The following is a 22,281-nucleotide window of genomic DNA, read 5'->3' on the forward strand; positions in this document are numbered from 1 at the left end:
CACACAACCTCAGGCCTTTTGTCAGAGTCCGAAAAGTACCTCCACATAAATCTCTTAGAGATGAAGGCCATCTTTCTGGCCCTTCAAGAGTTCCACATCAGTTTCTGGCTGGCCAATCAGTGGTGGTGAGGTGCAACAACACCACAGTAGTGATTTACATCAACAAACAAAGAGGTACTTTTTTTTTGCAGCCCCTATCCCATCTAGCAGTGGAGATACTGAGATGGGCCAAAGTCCACTCGGTACCGCTATCAGCCCGCTTCATTCCAGGCAAAAGGAATGTGCTCACCGACAATCGGGGCAGAGCATCTCAGATAGTGAGTACCGAATGGTCTTTGGATCATCTAGTAGCCAACAAAGTCCTGACTATGTGGGGTTCTCCGACTGTGGATCTATTTACGACGGCCCTGAACTTCAGGCTCCCATTGCACTGCTCCCCAGTACCAGACCCCAAGGCTCTCTGGCAAGATGCATTCCAACAATGGTGAGACAACATCGACGTTTATGCCTTTCCCCCATTCTTTCTGATGAGAAGGGTACTCAACAAGTCCAGAACATCGGTCAACCTTTCAATGACCCTCATAGCTATGTTATGGCATCATGTAGAATAGTTCCCTGACCTTCTGTAGCTACTGACAAGGCCTCCAAGAGAACTCCCTCCACGACACAATCTACTTGGACAACCACACGTTAACATCTACCACAAAGCCATAGCTTTGTTACGACTTTACGCCTGGAGACTATCTAGCCTTTTCTCACCTAGAGAATATTTTCGCAACAATTTGCGCAGAGGATGTCTGGATACCTGCGGAATTCATCAGCAGCGGTCTACCAGGCAAAGTGGAACGTCTTCTGTGGTTGGTGTTGTGGAAGGGGTATCTCTCCACTCAATGCCACTAATCCAGCAATAGTGGAGTTCGTGTATTTGTGTGAGGAAATGCGCTTTTCAGTTTTGGCGGTAAAAGGCTATTGCTCAGCCTTGAGCCTCGCTTTCAAACTGAATGGAATGGACATCTCATCGCTAGAACTTTCTTTACTCATGTGGAGGTTTGAACTTACCTGTCCTCAGCCAGAAGTGAGACCTCCCACTTGGAACATGGTTTGAGTTCTCCCCCTTGAAATGTGGTTCGAGTTCTCTGGTCTCTAAAAAGGCCTCCCTACAAACCATTACGCCAGGCAATAGATTGCTACCTCTTGTGGAAGAGGGTATTTCTGTTCTCCTTGGCCTCGGCCAAATGAGTTGATGAACTGCATGGTCTCATACGATATCGCCCATTCGAGGGGATGGGGAGAGGTAGCGTTCAGCTTCGTCCCTGAGTTTGTCGTTAAGACTCAAAATCCATTGGTGTCAGATCCTAGAATTGTCTCCTTGTGGATAACGAGTCTCCGCTCTGTAACAGACGACACAGATCATCTGTTACATTGCCCAGTAAGAATTTTGAGGCTCTACCTTAAGAAAACAGCAGCAGCTGCCCCTGAGTGGCCTCACTCTTTGTCAGCACCGGGAGGAACAAGAGGAGGATCACCAAAAACACCATCTCTGTATGGATTCGCGGGGTCATAGATCATGCCCTGAATCCGGATCCTCCTCCATCACTTCGTCCTAGAGCCCATGATGTCAGGGGCATAGTTGTCCCTGGCCTTCAAAAGGAATTACTCTGTGACATAGGTTCTGCAAGCTGGGGTGTGGAAGCACCAAACGACTTCCACAGTCCATTACCTGCAAGACGTGACCCACAGGAGACTCAATATGTTCTCTATTGGCCTTGTGGTGGCTGCACAACAGCTGGTTTAACACCTCAAGCTCCTTATTGGACAAGTAGCAGAGGGTTGAGGGCACTGTTACCTGGTTTTAGTGTGTGAATGAATAGGAATGACTGGCTTTTATTCTTTTCTTCATCCTCCCCTCTCTTGAGGAAAGCAGCAGCCTGGGTTCTTTGCACAAGCTGACCTCAACCATTGCAGGTAAATCATGCTCCCTTGTGTACCTTATATTGTGTCAATACTGTTGCGTCCCTATACCCTGGCAAGGTGGTATTGGGAAAGTCTTGATTAACTCAGCTATTTCCTACAAAAGACTCTGAATAATTTTACCTTGACGGTCACACTGCTTATTTTTCACACACATATTGCGTAGGCCGCTGACCTTTTGTAGCAAGGTTTAGTGAGGTGTTTGGGTCTCCTTATTTTTGGTATTGACCTACTCAAAAAGAAGGAGACCCCAGGTAAAGCCAAAAACCTAATTGGCAGGGACGTCCACCCTATTAATGAGTGAGTCACCCCTTATAAATCCTCTAGTGTTGGTTTGTATTCGAGTTATGGAGCAAATGACAAATTCAGAGATGATTTGTATTTTTCCTAACAATACAAACCCTGCCATTGTGGGAAAAGCTACTGCTAGAGCTCATGTTTGCCGTTATAGTATCATTAAATCACGTGAAATGATATTTGAATTTCACCAATGCCTTCACCAAAAAAGATATACAGAAGCTGCAGAGGTCATTTTCACCAGGGAAAGCTTTGACTTCTAGACTGGGCCAGATCAATTTATATGCCTTTTGATTGGTGCGTCACAAGAAACATAGATCCTCTTAAGGAACATAGGTCCTCTTAAGGCCTACTTTCCCTATTATATTTCCAGGGATTGGAGAAGTTGGCTGTAATATCGGTTACGGTTTAGATCTACCCAGTTAGAATTCTTTGAATGTAGAAACATTGGTTAAGGTTATCTAATGATCTGTCATGTGTCAACATTTTGAAAGGGAGGTTCCTATGAAATCCTTTAAACCTCCAATATGGGGTTTGCAGTCTAAAATATTTTTCCAGTAGTAAATATGAGCCACTTGATCAAGGATCCCTAGAAAGTATAATATCAAACACTGTACAGTATTTCTGTTAGCTTTAACATCCACTCATCTCCCCTATATATATTTATATATATATATATATATATATATATATATATATATATACTGTATATATGTATGTATGTATGTCTTTTTGGTCATGTTCAGCTGGTCTCCCTGCCCCTTGCATAGGTGGTAGAGGAGCAGTCATACTCTGGTGAGAGGGTAGTGCATGTGTGTGTGCATATCTTAAGTATTTACGTACTGTATCATTTTTGACGTATTGTGTACACAAGTAGAAGTAGTGTTTTCCAACTAATATTCAGCAAGATGCATTCCACGAACAGAATAGTTTAGTTTTAGATTATGTTATGTGCCTTTTTTTCAACTAAAGTTTCCCTGTTTCACTAATCGGGGTCGAATTCTGTTATACATGCTTTTACCGTAACAGTTTTGTAACCAGGAAGATTTTGTCCAATACCCTGTCAAAGCTGTAAGGTTTTACCTCAAGAGAACTGCCTTATGAAAAATGGTTATCTACTATTTTTTAATGAGGCATGACCAGTATCAAAGTTAGGAAAAATACTATCACCCTCTAACTCAGAAAGGTAAATCTATGTGTCTCTTTCGCTTCTGAGTTTCAAGCATTTGAATAAAAGTTAAAATCCTTGAGGTCATGGTCATAGCTAGTTTTACTTTTTTGCTTTTAAGGGTTATACACATCCAAGTGCTTTGCTTAATATGGCCACGTGGAAGTTACTGTCTGCTTTTGCCAGATTTTGTTTAAGAGACGTAACTTGTGAATTTTTAGGCAATCAATTTTTTCATTGATGGCTGGCAGCAGGTCATGTTCTCTCTAGATTGAAGGAAATTTTCTTAACTGATGTAAATTTTTCAAAATTTAACTTAGCCGGTGATTATAATAGCTGCAACTCTGTTGCTCGACAGAAAAACTCTACGTAAAAATTCGCCAGCGATCGCTACACAGGTAGGGCGTGTACTCAACAGCGCCATCTGTCGTTCAGATACCCAGTACTCATTGTAAACAAAGAACTCAATTTTCTCTCTGTCGGGCTACCGGCAAGACCTACTAATTCGCTGTTGCTAACTGGATTTGTTTTCACAACTATTTGGTGAAGTACACTATTCTAGTTTTGAGCTTTCGCTATGCAGGTGTTTTATCTTCATCTTAAAACTTGAACTCGTTTTGGATAGATTTAATTATGGTGACAAAGAGAGTATGGACTTTCTTTCACTTTTAAATGGCCGACCCTTCCCTTAGACGGAAGTGTGTTTAGGCTTTTAGTAATTATCTTATCACGTCATAGATTTTCCTCTATATTTTATATATCTCCGCCTTTATTAGGCCTCTTCGATTAACTTTCCATTTTTTATAAACATATAAAAATAAATTTTAATGCTTTGTTTATATAACGTACTTAAAAAGGCAGAGCCTGAGAGTAGGCTGTCCTAACTTGGAAACCGAAGTTAATCAACGTTGAGCCCTTTATATCGTCTTTAGCTTTTAAAGAGCTAAGGTTTTAAAACTTTTTAAATGTAATATTTTATGAAAGAATTTCTTTGGTAGTCTTCGTACTGTTTTCAAAGATGAACTAACGTTTAGTTTTTTATGCTACGCAGTTGTTGACGTTCAGGACGTTCAACATGCGCTCTATCGTTACGATAGAGAGAGAGTGTATCACGGTTTCACTTTGCAGTAAGAGTAAATCTTTTCTGACGTTTTGTTCATTCTTTCTTAGCTTAAATGTTTTAAATTCTAATTTAAAGGAACTTTTTATTTGAAAAACCTTTCAGTTTTTTCCTTTAGTCAAATAACATGTTTTTTTGACGATATATAATTGGGCTCTTCTCTTAGGTGCGAAATCAAGAGAGAAAGAGAGAGAGAGATAGAGACAGAGGGAGAGAGAGGAGAGAAAACGTTCCGTTCAAGCGGGTAACGTTGTTCTCGTGTTACTCACGTCCCTAGTCGCTGTACAGGGAGGAAGGATAAAACGTTTTTAGGTTTTTATTCTCGTCCCCAGGCTATGTGCGGTGAGAGATTGAAAACGTAGTTATATGAACTAGTGTTTAGTCTCTTTCCCAGCCACTGATTTTTCTTTTTATCTTAAAATATGTTTTCTGTTTTTTGCTGGTATTATGAGCTTGCATTATACGACTAATTTCGCAATTACTACCTTTTAATGAAGGGTAGAATTGCGTGTTTCAGGTAGAAATTAGTGCAAAACAGAAAATTGAAGTGATAAAGTGATATGCGCAAAGTGTTACAGTGTTGCGTCCGGTTACAGTGTTGCGTCCGAGGGTTCGTCTGTTCGTGCCTGTCGTTCACCTAGTCCGGGACCTCTTACAAGCTCCCAAGCCCAGGGGAGAAGTAATGTCAAACGACTTATGGGTTCGAGAGGCCTTGACCAACGAACAGACGTTTTCCCTCTATGGTATCGGGTGTATCTTACCAAGATCTCCCCTACCATAAGACGAGAGAGACGTTGTTTCTCCTCGCCATCCGTAGGCTTTTCGCATAAGAAACCTGTCACAAGGTTTCGAAGCCCTTAAGCGAAAGTCAGTCCTTTCAGGACAGGTCCAGCGTCCTGGTTACAGCCATTAGGACAGCTCTGACCCTATGCAGTCATCGGATAACTGCTCGCCGCCTAACAAAAGCGTAACACAGACTCCGAGAGTCTTTTTTTGTTGGCAAAGTGTTGCGGTCACAGACGTTACCCTCGTCTATTACCACAACCATTTCCGTTGATCCTTAAGGGGTTGTATGGCAAAACATGCAGTATATGCTTGCCTCCCTTATGGAAGACTATTCTGCTGATTAGTCCGTTGAGTCTAGCCGTTTATCTCATCGATATCCTGGCTTTCAGCCAACCTAACGTTCCTTTGTGCTTACTGTTGACGTTGGCGTAGCTTAGTCACGCCAGTCAGGTTGTTTAGAACCACACTCGATGCGGTCTCGTGTGGTTTTTCAGCCGCATTTGGACGTTAGGCCACTGGCTGATGCTCCTGTTGACGTTCAAGACGTTCACTAACAATCGGAGTTGACTTGTTTTGACGCTGTGCGTCAACCTCCGCATTCTAGAGTTGTTTTGACTGCTCAGTCTAGGCAGTCAAAGCAGTCTCGAGTGGACGCTGTACGTCCTCACGCACCTGTTGTGGTTGACAGTTCAGTTGTTGACAGTTCACAGACTGTCAAGCAGTTACATGACGTTGCGTTCTGGTCCGCTACTAATGCACCAGTGAGAGACTCAGCTTTTATCGGACAAGGTTCCTGTAGATGAGGAAGTTGCTGTTCTCCCTCCTACTGATATTCCCTTGAGGACTCTGTCAGATGGAGAGGAGCCTAAAGCTGCTTAGCCTCCTATGGACTTTAATTAAATCATGATGATTTTTTTTAAGGATCTTCGTCCGGATCTTTTTGTAACTGCTGCTCCTCGTTCGCCTAAACGTCAGAGCTTACACTAGGCCTAGCTACTTCGAAGCCGTTGTTTTTAAGCTAGTGCTCTCTCGCTCTCCTAGAGAGCGTTACGTTGGCTAGGCGACTGGTTTTTCACCAGGAGGAGTTTGGGGGATACAGCCTTTGCTTTCCCTTTTTTTAAACTGGTTTATAGAGCGAGAGTCTGATATGACACGAGAGAAGTTCTCGGCTTGGGAGTTCATGCCTCTGCCCAGATAGACTTCTCAATTCTGGTAGACTCTCCCTGGCGCCTAGCCAGGAGACGCTCCAAGTTGTTTACAGGTCAACTTCACAGCTGTTGTCGAGCTTTTGAAGTTTTGCTGTACTATTATGTCACGCATAACAAGGCTTTCAGGGATGGTAAACGGTTCCGCCTCAGTCGCTAACCCCGTCTGTTGCCACACCTGCTCCCGTAGACCCTAAATGGGCTTTGCTGCAAGACATGCAGTCCAAGCTTGCGTCCTTGACAGAGGACTTAAATGCGGAGAAGAACCTTCTGGCCAACAACCTTCCAACCGGTCGGTTGTGCGCCCTGTTGACGCTGAGGTAACCTACTCGCGTCTGCCAGTTGAGGTGGTTCCTCCACCGATGCGACCCAGTGTGGGTTGCCAGCCGCACGTTGACGTTAAGCGACGCTCGGAGGTGGTTGTTGACGTTCAGGACGTTCAACAACCAGCAGAGGTGACTTGTTTTGACGCAGTGCGTCAACCTCAGCAACCCGGTAGGGTGTTGACTGCACAACCCAGACGGTCTAGACAGTCTCGGGTTGACGCTGTGCTTCCTCGCGCACCCATGGTTGTTGACAGTTCACAGACTGTGCAGCAGTTCCATGATATTGCGTCCGGCTCCGTCACGCATCCACCAGTGCGACCGGATTCAGCGAGCCAGACGTTGCCCACTCCGTTGCTGTTTCCTCATCAGTTTCGGATGAGGAACCCTCTGATGAGGACGTTGCTGAACTACAAGACGATCAGCCCCCAGCCCTGCCATCCATCCAGAAGATGCTGAAGAAGGAACGCTGCTCAGTCAGGCTGTGGATGAGTCTGGTAGGGACACTGTCATCCGTGGATCAATTTGTGTCACTAGGAAGACTGCACCTCCGTCCTCTTCAATACCATCTAGCTTTTCACTGGAAAAAGGACAAGACGCTAGAAGCGGTCTCGATCCCGGTTTCCGAAAAGATAAAGTCTTGTCTGATTTGGTGAAAGGACAATATCAACCTAAGAGAGGGTCTTCCCCTGGCTGTTCAGACTCCCAACCACGTTCTCTTCTCGGACGCATCGGACGTAGGCTGGGGTGCGACATTAGACGGTCGGGAATGCTCGGGAATATGGAACTCGAGTCAAAGGACAATGCATTTCAACTGCAAGGAGCTACTGGCAGTACGTCTGGCCTGGAAAAGCTTCAGGTCTCTCCTTCAAGGCAAAGTGGTGGAGGTGAACTCGGACAACACCACGGCTTTGGCGTACATCTCCAAGCAAGGAGGGACCTACTCTCTGACGTTGTACGAGATCGCAAGGGACCTCCTCACCTGGTCAAAAGGTCTAAACTTATCACTAGTAACGAGGTTCATCCAAGGCAACTTGAATGTCATGGCAGATTGTCTCAGTCGGAAGGGACAAATAATTCCAACAGAATGGACCCTCCACAAGGATGTATGCAAGAGACTTTGGGCCACCTGGGGCCAGCCAACCATAGATCTCTTCGCAACCTCGATGACCAAGAGGCTCCCAATATTTTGCTCACCAATCCCGGACCCAGCAGCAGTTCATATAGATGCCTTTCTCCTAGATTGGTCACATCTAGATCTATATGCATTCCCTCCGTTCAAGATTGTCAACAAGGTACTGCAGAAGTTCGCCTCTCACGAAGGGACAAGGTTGACGCTAGTTGCTCCCCTCTGGCCCGCGAGAGAATGGTTCACCGAGGTACTTCGATGGCTAGTAGACGTTCCCAGAACACTTCCCCTAAGGGTGGACCTTCTACGTCAGCCACACGTAAAGAAGGTACACCAAGGCCTCCACGCTCTTCGTCTGACTGCCTTCAGACTATCGAAAGACTCTCGAGAGCTAGAGGCTTTTCGAAGGAGGCAGCCAGAGCGATTGCTAGAGCAAGGAGAACATCCACCCTTAGAGTCTACCAATCGAAGTGGGAAATCTTCCGAAACTGGTGCAAGTCAGTATCCGTATCCTCGACCAGTACCTCTGTAACTCAAAGAGCTGACTTCCTCTTATATCTGAGGAAAGAACGATCTCTTTCAGCTCCCACTATCAAGGGTTACAGAAGCATGTTGGCATCAGTCTTCCATCACAGAGGCTTAGATCTTTCCAACAATAAAGATCTACAGGACCTCCTTAAGTCTTTTGAGACCACGAAGGAGCGTCGTTTGGTTACACCTGGTTGGAATTTAGACGTGGTACTAAGATTCCTTATGTCAGACAGGTTCGAGCCGCTACAATCAGCCTCCCTGAAAGATCTCACCTTGAAGACTCTTTTCCTGGTATGCTTAGCCACAGCTAAAAGAGTCAGTGAGATTCATGCCTTCAGCAAGAACATCGGATTCTCATCTGAAACGGCTACATGTTCTCTACAACTTGGTTTTCTAGCCAAAAATGAGCTGCCTTCTCGACCTTGGCCAAAATCGTTCGATATTCCAAGCTTATCGTATGGTTGCAAATGAACTAGAAAGAGTCTTATGCCCTGTAAGAGCTCTTAAGTTCTATTTAAAACGAACTAAACCTTTACGAGGCCCGTCTGAAGCTTTATGGTGTTCAGTTAAGAAACCATCTTTGCCTATGTCAAAGAATGCTTTATCCTATTTTATCAGACTGTTAATACGAGAAGCTCATTCCCATCTGAATGAGGAAGACCAAGCTTTGCTGAAGGTAAGGACACACGAAGTTAGAGCTGTCGCAACTTCCGTGGCCTTTAAACAAAATAGATCTCTGTGAAGTATAATCGACGCAACCTATTGGAAAAGCAAGTCAGTGTTCGCGTCTTTTTATCTTAAGGATGTCCAGTCTCTTTACGAGAACTGCTACACTCTGGGACCATTCGTAGCAGCGAGTGCAGTAGTGGGTGAGGGCTCAACCACTACAATTCCCTAATTCCATAACCTTTTTAATCTTTCTCTTGAAATGTTTTTATTGTTGTTTTTGGGTTGTCCGGAAGGCTAAGAAGCCTTTCGCATCCTAGTTGATTTGGCGGGTAGTCAAAGTCATTTCTTGAGAAGCGCCTAGATTAGAGGTTTTGATGAGGTCCTGTTGTATGGGTTGCAACCCTTGATACTTCAGCTCCTAGGGGTCGCTCAGCATCCTAAGAGGATCGCGAGGCTCCGTAAGGAAGACGTACTTAAAAAGGCAGAGTAATTGTTCAAGTCGACTTCCTTACCAGGTACCTATTTATTTTGTTTAGTTATTTTGATAACTTCTAAAATGAAATAAAAATTCTTAGCTCATATGATGTAAACATATTTTGCTGGTCTCTACCCACCCCCCTGGGTGTGAATCAGCTATTATAATCACCGGCTAAGTTAAATATTGAAAAATGTTATTTTGATAATAAAATAAATTTTTGAATATACTTACCCGGTGATTATAAATTAAAGGACCCTCCCTTCCTCCCCAATAGAGACACAGTGGACTGAGGAGAAAATTGAGTTCTTTGTTTACAATGAGTACTGGGTATCTGAACGACAGATGGCGCTGTTGAGTACACCCCCTACCTGTGTAGCGATCGCTGGCGAATTTTTACGTAGAGTTTTTCTGTCGAGCAACAGAGTTGCAGCTATTATAATCACCGGGTAAGTATATTCAAAAATTTATTTTATTATCAAAATAACATTTTAGGCATTGGGAGGGATTTTCTCTCTTTGCTCTTACCCTCTCACAAATCTAAGTTACATGTTCAGAATATTGTAAAAATTTCATTGATGAGACCTTCTACCTGAGTAACTACTGTATTTGTGCTAATGTAAATTGTGGGTTATGATGAAAACATCTAATTGTAAAGTAGAATTAATTTCTTCACATGAAAATTCATTACCTCATGTCATAATGAAAAATGCAAAGGGAATTACTTCTTCTGAGACTTGTCTGGAGACAACTACTACTATTATTGAGAAGAGTAAAATAAACCATTGGATTTTTATATGAAAATAAAATTTTGTATTGGAATTTTCAAGCATATATAACTTTGATTTTCTTTTCTTTTTGCAGGTTGCCTTTGTTCACCATTTATAGTTAATACTTCTTAGTGAAAATGTGCCATGGAGAATGGGAACAGCAGCAGAAAATATTTGAAAGATACCAAAGGTAATATTAAGTTATCATCTTTTATATGTTTTTATCATCATATTTTTTGTTTATGGAGTCATGGTAGTAAAATATGCACGGTACTTTGTATATTTGAAGAGGTTAGGACTTTGGTTACACACAAACTCCATTAGAGATGAGCATTTCAATAGGTTGTAAAGTTTTATTCTGTGCATTTTACTAAAACCAGACAAAGATATTGTTCTGTTACTAGAATACAAACTTACACTTTTATATGGGTATTACTTTTGGTGAAACTGAAAGGAAGAGCCTTTAGAAAATTAGCGAGGGTTAACCACCCATCCCGCTACTTAGTGGGGGTTGGGGGATATTAACTACCCCTCTCGCTCACACCAGTGATTATACTTCCCTTTGTTTTTAGCTCAGACGATGAACGGTTGCTGCTGCTCTTCATCCGATCTTTTTGGACTGCTATTAATCTTTTAGTGCTTTTTCTTTCAGATTGTGTGTTTGTATTTGTGAGTGCCCTTGCCTGCCAGTCATGCAAATCTGCCATGGTCCCGAAGAACGCTCCTGCAGTACCTTCATGTCATCCGAAGATACCTATCCTCACTGTCTGTGTCTGGCTTGTCGGGGGCATCGCTGTACAGAGGATAGTAAGTGTATTGATTATCGGGAGTGGTCTGCTTCCCAGTGGCTAAAGTTTGGGGAAAAAAGACTCTTCTCCTTCAAAGGTTTCTTCGAAGCAGAAGAAACCCAAAGCTGCTTCTTCCGCTCCCCGACTTTCCTCCAAAGCTTCTACTCGAGCGGTTCCCTCCGTGGATCTTTCGAGTACAGTAATCGCGTAGACCCTTTAACACCTGGTCAACCCTGGTCCTCGTGAGACGGGGTCGCCTACCCTAGCGAGGTGGCCCCGCCTCTCCCCCTGGTAAAGACCTTGTCTTTTTCTCCCTTGTGTCATGTGTGGCTGTCTGGGTTTGCTCGATCTGCCTTCCAAGGAGGTGTTGCTTGGCCTTCTTCAGCGAGGTGCAGGATTCCAGCGTTCTTCCAAGTCCGAGGTGGATCCGTTGTCTTTGGTTGAGATACATGTTTCCAAGGCTTTGTCCATTGTCCTGCCTGCGGACTCCGCTCTTGCCTCTTCTTCTGATCTGTCAGCCGCCACCGAGGACTGCACTTCCCCTCTTGAGGCTTCGGGGGAAAAGCAAAGTCCAAGGCATGTCTCTCCAGCGAGTGATCACCTCTCTCGTTCGCAAGGGAGACCGCTCACAGAGACTTCTCTCCTGAGGCCTTTTGCTGCCCTGCCTAACCCTGTGGAGGCTCGTTGTCGTGGTCGCCGCCATCGCGGAACTCGCCCACCTCTTCGGCTCCGTCACGCTTCTTCACCTTCGGTGAAACGTCGAATGTTTGGTTGGTAGACTTGCTCTTCAGAGGATCCTCCTGATTCTTCCATGTCTCGTCCTTCAGCCATTCTCCTGAAGTCTCCTGTTTGTCAACGAATCCCGAATCGTGACTCGGCGACGAGGTTTCGTTCGCGATCTTCTCCTAATAGTGACCACCTGCTCTGGATCGAAATTCTCCGTCTCACCGATCTCCTAGACGCTGTTCTCCTGCCCCCCGTTTGCCAGATAACTGATCACCTGCTCATCGTTTGCCTGGTCGCAGTTCACCTACTCGGCGATTGCCTGCTTGCTGCTCACCGATCGCTGATTTGCCGATTGACATCTTATCGGTCTCCTGTTTGTCGGGCCCCAGTAGCTGATGTTCCTGTTTGTCAGCCTTCACCAGTTCCTCAGAAACCTTCAGTTTTCTGTTGTCACTTTTGGTTTTAGCCGATGACTCGTCACTCCTCTTCAGTGGAGAGTAAGGTTTCGACTTGCCACCGATCTTTCAGGCATCTCGTTTGCCATCTCGTCAATCTCCGGCCAGGCGCCGTTCGCCAACTCACTGTTTGCCAAGTGCCGGTCGCCAACCTGTCGGTCTCCGGGTCACTATCCTTCATCTCTTTCTCCAAAGAGACCAGCTGAACAATAGCCCTCTTCATGCGAGCACGTGGCATCATAGCAATGGCAAAGACATCCATCCCCTGTTCATCAGCATTCAGAGGAACATTTTAAGGCGAGAAGCAGACAGACAGTCAGACCTTCGGCTCCTTCTAGTAAGGATAAAGCTTCTTTCCATGGTTCGCTTTCGCCCCATTCCCCTCCGTGTAAGTGCAGAACATCACTCACTGGGGAAAGGGGAAAAGGGCAAGCAGCAGGAGTTTAAGATTACTGTACCAAGCTCCCTGCCCCTCGTAAGGAGTCCATGGAGCGGAAGGAGGTCAGGTCCCAGCTACCCGCTTCGTCATCTTCGGTAACCAAGACTCTATTGCAGTGTTCTTCCTTTTTGTTTTCAGGAGATCTCATGGACAGTGCTTTCATCGGACAGCAGCCATGGTTTAGCGCTTTGGTTAAGGCAGTCACCCATGCCGTCCCTTCAAGACTGCCGTCATCTTGCCCCTCAAAAACTTTCAGCTTTTCCTGCAAAGAACCTTCACCTACCCTACCAAGACAAACCTCCACGGTTTCGTCCCCCCTGAAAAGGAAGAGAGGAGTCCAGGACGAAATACCTTCTACCAGGGTCAAACTAACCCATACCAGATCTTCCAAAAAGAAGTCCAGACCTGCTGATTCATCACCTCCTCGTCCTTCTAGGTCTCGCTCATCACCTCCAGAGCAACAGCATCGAAACCCACGTAGGAATCTAGCCTTCCTCTGTCTGACGGCCAGCTGAACGTCCTTTCCGCAAAGCCTTCTGTTCTGGTAACCTTCTTCTCTCCTAGGAGAGAACTCAAAGACAGTTCCAAAATCGTCATCAGGGATTCCTAGACCCGCAGAGGGGGTCAGGACATCCAGCCATCACAGCAACTATGACCCACCCCGGGATGCAGTCTTGTGGGTGGATGACAACCTTCTCGTTAGTCTTAATGAAGTGGAGCAGAGAGTCGGAACGTGCCTTCTGGCAGGTTCAAGCCAGCATCAGGTCCATCAACGGATTGGCAGATCCAGCGTTGCCATCGCAAGAGGGCAAAGATACGGCCCTCGACCTTGTCTTTAGAACTCAGAAGCCCTTAAAGTCCGGTGCAGCTTTGTCATGGTCTCAGGGGCTGAAGAGTGCCAGATGGAAGGTTTCTGCTCAGCTCACAGACTTCTCTTAAGACACTTCATTCAGGCTTGTCCTTGAAACTCCTCCCACATCTGGGTGTCCAGCAGAGGAGGTATTACAAAGTCCTTGACGAGCCTCTCCCGGCTCTTTGTCTACACCATTCCTTAGAGGAATTGACAAAGGGAATTTCTCTGGAGAGACTTTCCGGGCTTTAAGTCTCGTTCGCAACTACGGAGATCCTGAACCAGGCGAAAATCGCGAAGTATGCCATGCAGGCTACTTCATGGTTTGACCTTTAGATAGGGTCACTGGGGAACCTGGTGCGGACTGAAGAATGCACCAGGAATACAATGGAGACCATCTTGCTCTCGGGCACTCGTTATTGAGTTTCTTGGCCACCAAGCTGTAAACTTGTGGGCTAACATCATACTGCGGCGCACGGACTAGGTAGTCGAGCGTTTCCATCATCAGGTCTCCCATGTCGAGATCACGAGGCTCCGGAATCCCTTTCTGGAGGGATCCTTTTTGTTCAAGCAGGGAGATGTGGAGCAGGCAGCAGAGAGATGGAAGAAGTCACACCAGGACTCTCCTCCATAGGGCCCTAACATCCAGGACCCAAAAACCACCAACTCTCTCAGACCAGCCAGCCAAAACTTGCTTCAAATAGGACAAAAACAAAGGAAAAGAAGGCAAAGAGGACTGTGCTCGCCGACAGTCTGAACAGAGCGTCTCAGATAGTGAGTACCGAATGGTCTTTGGAGCATCTAGTAGCTAACAAAGTCCTGACTTTGCGGGGTTCCCACAGTCCGGGGTTCCCCGACTGTGGATCTGTTCGCTACAGTGCTGAACTTCAAGCTTCCGTTGTACTGCTCCCCAGTCCCGGATCCCAAGGCGCTCTGGCAAGATGCCTTCCAACAACGGTGGGACAACATCGACGTATACGCCTTTCCCCCATTCTGTCTGATGAGGAGGGTGCTCAACAAGACCAGAATATCAGTCAATCTTTCGATGACCCTTATAGCTCCGCTATGGCATCACGCGGAATGGTTTCCGGTCCTTCTGCAACTCCCAACGGAACTTACGAGAGAACTCCCACCACGACACGAGCTACTCAAACAACCACACGCCAACATCTACCACAAAGCCGTAGCTTCGCTATAACTTCACGCCTGGAGACTATCCAGCATCTCCTCGCTGAGAGAGGATTTTCGCAACAAGTTGCGTGCAGGATGTCTGGACACCTGCGAAGGTCATCCGCATTTGTCTATCAGGCAAAGTGGGGAGTCTTCTGTGGTTGGTGTCGTGGAAGGGGTATCTCTCCACTCGATGCCACTATTCCAGCAATAGCAGAGTTCTTCGTGTATTTGCGGGAAGAAATGCGCCTTTCAGTCTCGGCGGTGAAAAGCTATCGCTCAGCCCTAAGTCTAGCCTTCAGGCTCAAAGGAGTGGACATTCTTCCTCGCTGGAACTTTCCCTACTCATACGAAGTTATGAACTTACCTGCCCTCAGTCGGGAGTGAGACCTCCTCCATGGAACGTGGTTCGAGTTCTCAGGTCTCTTAAGAGACCTCCCTACGAACTATTACGCCAGGCTTCAGATCGCCACCTAACTTGGAAGACGGTGTTCCTACTAGCTTTGGCCTCGGCCAAGCGAGTCAGTGAACTTCATGGTCTCTTATGACATCGCCCATTCAAGGGGATCGTCCCTGAGTTTATTGCTAAGACTCAGAATCCGGGAGTGCCGGACCCTCGGTTTGACTCCTTCAAGATTTCGAGTCTTCGTTCTGTAACAGATGACCCAGACCATCTCCTACTGTGTCCAGTAAGGAGTCTGAGGCTATATCTCAAAAGAACGGCTGCAGTTCGTCCCGAGGTGCAGGGATTGTTTGTGGGCACTGGGAGGACTAAGAGGAGGGTTACCAAGAATACCATCTTGGCATGGGTTCGTAGGGTGATCCATCTGTCCCTGAATCCAGACCCTCCTCCGTCACGTCGCCCTAGAGCACATGATGTCAGGGGCGTAGCTACGTCCCTGGCCTTCAAGAAAAACTTTTCAGTGACGCAGGTGCTACAAGCGGGGTTGTGGAAGCGTCAGACGACCTTCACAGCCCACTACCTGCAAGACGTGACCCACAGGAGACTCGATACGTTTTCTGTTGGCCCTGTGGTGGCTGCACAACAGCTGGTTTAAAACCCCAGGCTCCTTAGTGGACAAGTAGCAGAAGGTTGAGGGCATTGTTACCTGGTCTTAGTCTGCATGAATGAAAAGGTATGTCTGGCCCTTATTCTTTTCTTCATCCTCCCCTCTCTTGGGGAAAGCAGCATCCCGGGTTCTCTGCACAGCTGACCTCGAACCACTGCAGGTAAACCATGTTTCCTTGTGTTCCTAATATTAAGCTAATACTGTCACGTCTCCATACCCTGACGAGGTGGTATTGGGAGAGTCCTAGCCTAAAGTTTCCATCCAAAGGACTACATGTCAACTTCCTAGGACGAGTCATACTTCATACCTTCACACACAGCTTACGTAGGCTGCAGCCCTTGCGTAGCAAGGTTCTAGCGAGGTGCAGGGACTCCTTATTGTTGAGTGCTGACACACTCAGATACTGAGTCCCCGGGCAAAGCCAAAAGCCAGTACTGGCTGGGACTTTCCACCCTTCCTAATGGGTGAGTCACCCATATTAAATAGCGTGGTTTGTATATCAGTTACGGAACAAATGACAAATTCGTAGGTAATTTGTATTTTTCCTAACTATACAAACCTTAGCTATTTAATCAAGCTTGCCCACCAGCCCTATCCCCTATGAAGTCCTACCTCTAAACAAAGTGAGCTCAAGCACAGGTGTGTGATGGGGGGGGGGGGGGGTATCAAGCTACCCTCCCTACCCCCCGCTAGTAAACCCTTGTTAAAATTCTAATGGCTCGTCATTTCAGCTACGCCGAAAGTAATTACCCATATTAAATAGCTAAGGTTTGTATAGTTAGGAAAAATACAATTACCTGTTTATAGGCAGAGCTTTACACATTGCTTACACAACCTAAGGTAAGATCTTATAAAAAACCTTCAGTTTTCTATATGATTGCCAACATTACTTTGGTAAGAGAAGTGGCTCAAGGGACTTCAGATTTAATCTACTTTTTTAACCTTGAAGATCTTTGACCAATGAAGTCTCCTACCATGTCATTGGTTTTGATTTGTATTATTTTGCTGAAAAAAAAAAACCAAGATGTTGGAACGGAATATATCTAAGGTCAAGAGGTTGGTGGCCCCTTGAATAATCCCTTTCGGTTTTCATTGTAGGCTCCTCTATATGATGGCTAACAGCGGGCTTTGCGGAGAGGGCCAATGTAGACATCAGATATAGTCTCCTTATTTTTAACCTAAAAGATCTCAGACTGGCATATTTTATGTAATTCCTGATGACTTAATTTTGATACCTTGAGATATGCATGTAGAAATTGTTACTCATAGATGCTGTTTTGTCAGCAAATGAATTTGTTTTCCTTACTCTAGAATCAGGCAACAGTGCGTAATCTGAATAGAGTATTCAGAGTTCTTGCTGTTGCCTTAACAAAATATCTTACATTTCATTTGTCAGTGCCCATGTTCATGTTATATTGAGTTTTACAGTAGTTTCCTTAAGGGCCACAACTCAGCCCCATTAAAGGAATGTTATACTGGTGTTACTTCAAACTCCTACTACTTTTTTATATCTCAATCAATTATTTTTTCATTTACAAACCTTTTGAAAGAGAATTTTATCTAATAAAAGTTGCGCATAGGAATTCTCTTAGCATTTTTTTATATGAATTGTTTTTTCAATGTATATAAGGTGCCAGTGATGGGAGATGAGAATGAGAGAGAGATAACAATAGATGAAGTGAGGAGAGCACTAGATGAAACGAGAGTAGGAAAAGCATCTGGTATGGACGGTGTGAAAGCTGAGATGTTGAAGGAAGGGGGTGTGACTGTACTTGAATGGTTGGTGAGATTGTTTAATATGTGTTTTGTGTTGTCAATGGTACCAGTAGATTGGGTTTGTGCATGTATTGTACCACTATATAAGGGTAAGGGAGATGTGCATGAGTGTTGTAATTCAAGAGGTATTAGTTTGTTGAGTGTAGTTGGAAAAGTGTATGGTAGAGTATTGATTAATAGGATTAAGGATAAAACAGAGAATGCTATCTTGGAAGTACAAGGTGGTTTTAGAAGAGGTAGGGGTTGTATGAATCAGATTTTTACAGTTAGGCAGATATGCGAGAAATATTTAGCAAAAGGTAAGGAGGTGTATGTTGCGTTTATGGATCTGGAGAAAGCATATGATAGAGTTGATAGGGAAGCAATGTGGAATGTGATGAGGTTATATGGAGTTGGTGGAAGGTTGTTGCAAGCAGTGAAAAGTTTATACAAAGGTAGTAAAGCATGTGTTAGAATAGGAAATGAAGTGAGTGATTGGTTTCCGGTGAGAGTGGGGCTGAGACAGGGATGTGTGATGTCGCCGTGGTTGTTTAACTTGTATGTTGATGGAGTGGTGAGAGAGGTGAATGCTCGAGTGCTTGGACGAGGATTAAAACTGGTAGGCGAGAATGACCATGAATGGGAGGTAAATCAGTTGTTGTTTGCGGATGATACTGTACTGGTAGCAGACACAGAAGAGAAGCTTGACCGACTAGTGACAGAATTTGGAAGGGTGTGTGAGAGAAGGAAGTTGAGAGTTAATGTGGGTAAGAGTAAGGTTATGAGATGTATGAGAAGGGAAGGTGGTGCAAGGTTGAATGTCATGTTGAATGGAGAGTTACTTGAGGAGGTGGATCAGTTTAAGTACTTGGGGTCTATTGTTGCAGCAAATGGTGGAGTGGAAGCAGATGTACGTCAGAGAGTGAATGAAGGTTGCAAAGTGTTGGGGGCAGTTAAGGGAGTAGTAAAAAATAGAGGGTTGGGCATGAATGTAAAGAGAGTTCTATATGAGAAAGTGATTGTACCAACTGTGATGTATGGATCGGAGTCGTGGGGAATGAAAGTGATGGAGAGACAGAAATTGAATGTGTTTGAGATGAAGTGTCTAAGGAGTATGGCTGGTGTATCTCGAGTAGATAGGGTTAGGAACGAAGTGGTGAGGGAGAGAACGGGTGTAAGAAATGAGTTAGCGGCTAGAGTGGATATGAATGTGTTGAGGTGGTTTGGCCATGTTGAGAGAATGGAAAATGGTTGTCTGCTAAAGAAGGTGATGAATGCAAGAGTTGATGGGAGAAGTACAAGAGGAAGGCCAAGGTTTGGGTGGATGGATGGTGTGAAGAAAGCTCTGGGTGATAGGAGGATAGATGTGAGAGAGGCAAGAGAGCGTGCTAGAAATAGGAATGAATGGCGAGCGATTGTGACGCAGTTCCAGTAGGCCCTGCTGCTTCCTCCGGTGCCTTAGATGACCGCGGAGATAGCAGCAGTAGGGGAGTCGGCATTATGAAGCTTCATCTGTGGTGGAAATGTGGGAGGTTGGGCTGTGGCACCCTAGCAGTACCAGCTGAACTCGGTTGAGTCCCTGATTAGGCTGAAGGAACATAGAGAGTAGAGGTCCCCCTTTTTGTTTTGTTTCATTGTTGGTGTCGGCTACCCCCCAAAATTGGGGGAAGTGCCTTGGTATATGGATGGATATAAGTAACTTTCAAAGGTTACTATTTTTCACGTAAAAGTTCTTTTTTTCAATATTAAACTTACCCGATAATCATGTAGCTGTCAACTCCGTTGCCCGACAGAATTCTACGGAAGGGATACGCCAGCGATCGCTATACAAGAGGGGGGTGTACTCACAAGCGCCACCTGTGGCCAGGTACTGCAGTACTTCTTGTTGACACCACTTCAATTTTTCCTCTGTCGTGCTTCCGGCAAGACGTTCATGGATACGCTTATAATTTTGGAGTCTTGTTCACGGTTTTTGGTGAAGTATTGCTCTAAGATTTCAGCTTTCGCTATTCAGGAAGTTTTATTATTAGCTTAGCTAGCTTTTGGAATTAATTTGATTAATTTTGGTGACGAAGAGAGTATGAACTCTCTTTCACCTTTAAATGGCCGACCCTTCCCTTAGACGGAAGTGTTGGTGTCTAGGAGAGTATAGACTCTCTTAATTTTGCTCACAAAAGTTATAGATTTATTTTATATCTCTCCGCCATTTATAGGCCTCTTCGATTAACTTCCTTTTTTATAAAATTATTAAATTAATTTTTATATTTGTTTATATTCGACCTTTCCTAATAGTAGGCGGTCTTTTCTTGTACCGAAGTTAATTAACATTGAGCCCGTCATTTCGGTTTTACCTGTTAACATATTATGCTATTTTAATGTTTTTGAAAGAATTTCTTTGATAGTCTCGTACTGTTTCAAAGTTGAACTAACGTTTTGTTTTGTCTCTGCAGTTGTTGACGTTCAGAACGTTCAACTTGCGCTCTATCGTTACGATAGAGAGAGAATTTTCACGGTGTCACGTTGCAGTAAGAGTAAACCGTTTATAGCGTTTTGTTCATTCTTTCTTAGCTTAATGGTTTTAATTCTAATAAAGGAACTTTTTATTTGGGAAATCTTTCAGTTTTTTTCCTTTAACAATAATATGTTTTAACGAGTATATATGATTGGGCTCTTCTCTCAGGTTCTAAGTCAAGAGAGAGAGAGATAGAGACGGAGGGAGAGAGAGCTGGATAAACGTTTCGTTCAAGCGAGTAACGTTGTTATCGTTTTTGCTCTTCTCCCTAGTCTCTTTAGGGGAAGAAGGTAAACGTTTCTAGAGTTTATTCTTGTTCTCAAGCTTTATGCGGTGAGAGATTTTAAACGTAGTTTATTTGATCTAGTGTTTAGTCTCTTTCCAGCCACTGAATTATTTATCCTTCATTAGATTTTTCTGTTACATTGTAATTCTGTTTTCGCAATTACTAACTTTTAAGGAAGGATAGAATTGCGTGTTTCAGGAACAAACCACTTAAAGTTTCGAGTTCAGTGAAATAAGTGCAAACAGAAATTCAAAAGTGATAAGTGATTAGCGCAAAGTGTGTCAGTGTTGTGCGTGAGGGTACTTCTGTGCGTGCCAGTCGTCCTCCCAGTCCGGGACCTCTTGTAAGCTCCCAAGCCCAGGGGAGAAGCAATGTCGAAGGGCAAAAGGGTTCGGCAGGCCTTGATCGGCGCACAGAAGTATCCTCGGTGGTTGCGGGCGTGTCTTACAGAGACCGTCACTCCCACCCGCAGACGATTGAGCCCTTATTTTACTCGTCTGCAGAAGAAATTTCGGGGAGAAAACGCTGGACTCAGGTCTCAAGACCTCTTAAACGTAAAGTCCAGACCTCTAGAGTTCAACAACCCGGATGCAGTCATTGGGTTAGCTCTGACTCTCCGCAGTCATCAGGTGACTGCACACCTCCTAAGAGAGGTAAGGTGATGCCGCAACAGACCTCATCTTCTGTTAAGGCTTTGCCTCAGCAGACCTTAGCGTCTGCCGACCCCAAGATGACTTTGCTGCAGTCCATGCAGTCACAGCTTGCGGTCTTAATGCGTGAGTGTCAGGCTGAGAAGGTTACACCTCCTCCTGCGATCGCTCCGCCTCTCCGCAGTCCAGTCTGCCAGGCGTACGATGTTGAGGTTCCTCAGGATACCTTACCGCGTACTGAGTTGCCAGTTACCAGCGGTGTGCAGCAACCTCCGCCTTCCTTAAGGCAACCTCAGCAATGGGAGCAGGAATCTTATGCCTTACTTCCTCCGCTTCCGCTTGCGGTTCCACCAGCGAGGCAACAATCTCTTGAGGTACGACAACCTCTTCCATCAATGAGGCAGCCACCTCAGCACTCGCTGCAGCGACCTCAACCCTCCTCAAAGCGAGACAAGAACTGCGTTCTGCGCAGCCGCTACCTCAACTCTCGCAGCTCACACCTCAGGAACCTCAACTCGTTCCTCAGGAACCTGCTACTGCGCATCCGCAACCCTTACAGCAAGCGCAACTCTTGAGGCAGCAACCTCATGCTATGAGTCAGCCACCTCAACGCATGCATCTGCCACTTTCTCCTCAACTTGAGCCTCTTCCCATTCAACTTGGAAATAACAAATGACAATAATAACACCTCATTACTTTCATAACTTGCTTTTGTAATCATATACATGTATGCCTACACAAACATTATGATAATGGAGGTTATTTGTATTACTTAATATAAAAATATATATGTATTCCTTGCAATATATTTTTAACAAAATCGCAAATATGGCAAAAATATCTTCAAAACAAAAATGAATCATGAGTTATGAATGTAAGGTAAATATTATGTTGATATTAAAACCCCATGCAAGCATGCATGAAGTAATGCAGTGTTGCCAACAAGGCGAGTTTCCCTTTCCTGAGGTGAAGTAGATTATAGTACATTTAGTGCAGCTTAATTCTACGATTATCATGCCGGCTATCAAATTCATCAACAAAACAGTCTAAATCAATTCCCTCGGCACGTGCACTTTCAATGGACAGTAATGCGATATTACTCACTCTAGCACTGGTCATGGAATTTCTGAGAAATG

The 22,281-nt window shown here is 44.9% G+C and overlaps 1 protein-coding gene across 1 annotated transcript in view; it reads left to right on the forward strand.

The window, feature by feature from the left end:
- Window positions 1–22,281, forward strand: part of LOC137643268 (B-cell lymphoma 6 protein homolog) — a 175,884-nt gene that overhangs the window by 22,408 nt on the left and 131,195 nt on the right. The window contains exon 2 of the mRNA XM_068376109.1: window positions 10,539–10,634. Within this exon, the coding sequence (XP_068232210.1) occupies window positions 10,589–10,634 (46 nt within the window). The 5' untranslated portion in view covers window positions 10,539–10,588. The remainder of the gene's footprint in view (window positions 1–10,538; window positions 10,635–22,281) is intronic.

Source organism: Palaemon carinicauda, chromosome 6 (genome assembly GCF_036898095.1).
Source record: "Palaemon carinicauda isolate YSFRI2023 chromosome 6, ASM3689809v2, whole genome shotgun sequence".
Classification (NCBI taxonomy): domain Eukaryota; kingdom Metazoa; phylum Arthropoda; class Malacostraca; order Decapoda; family Palaemonidae; genus Palaemon; species Palaemon carinicauda.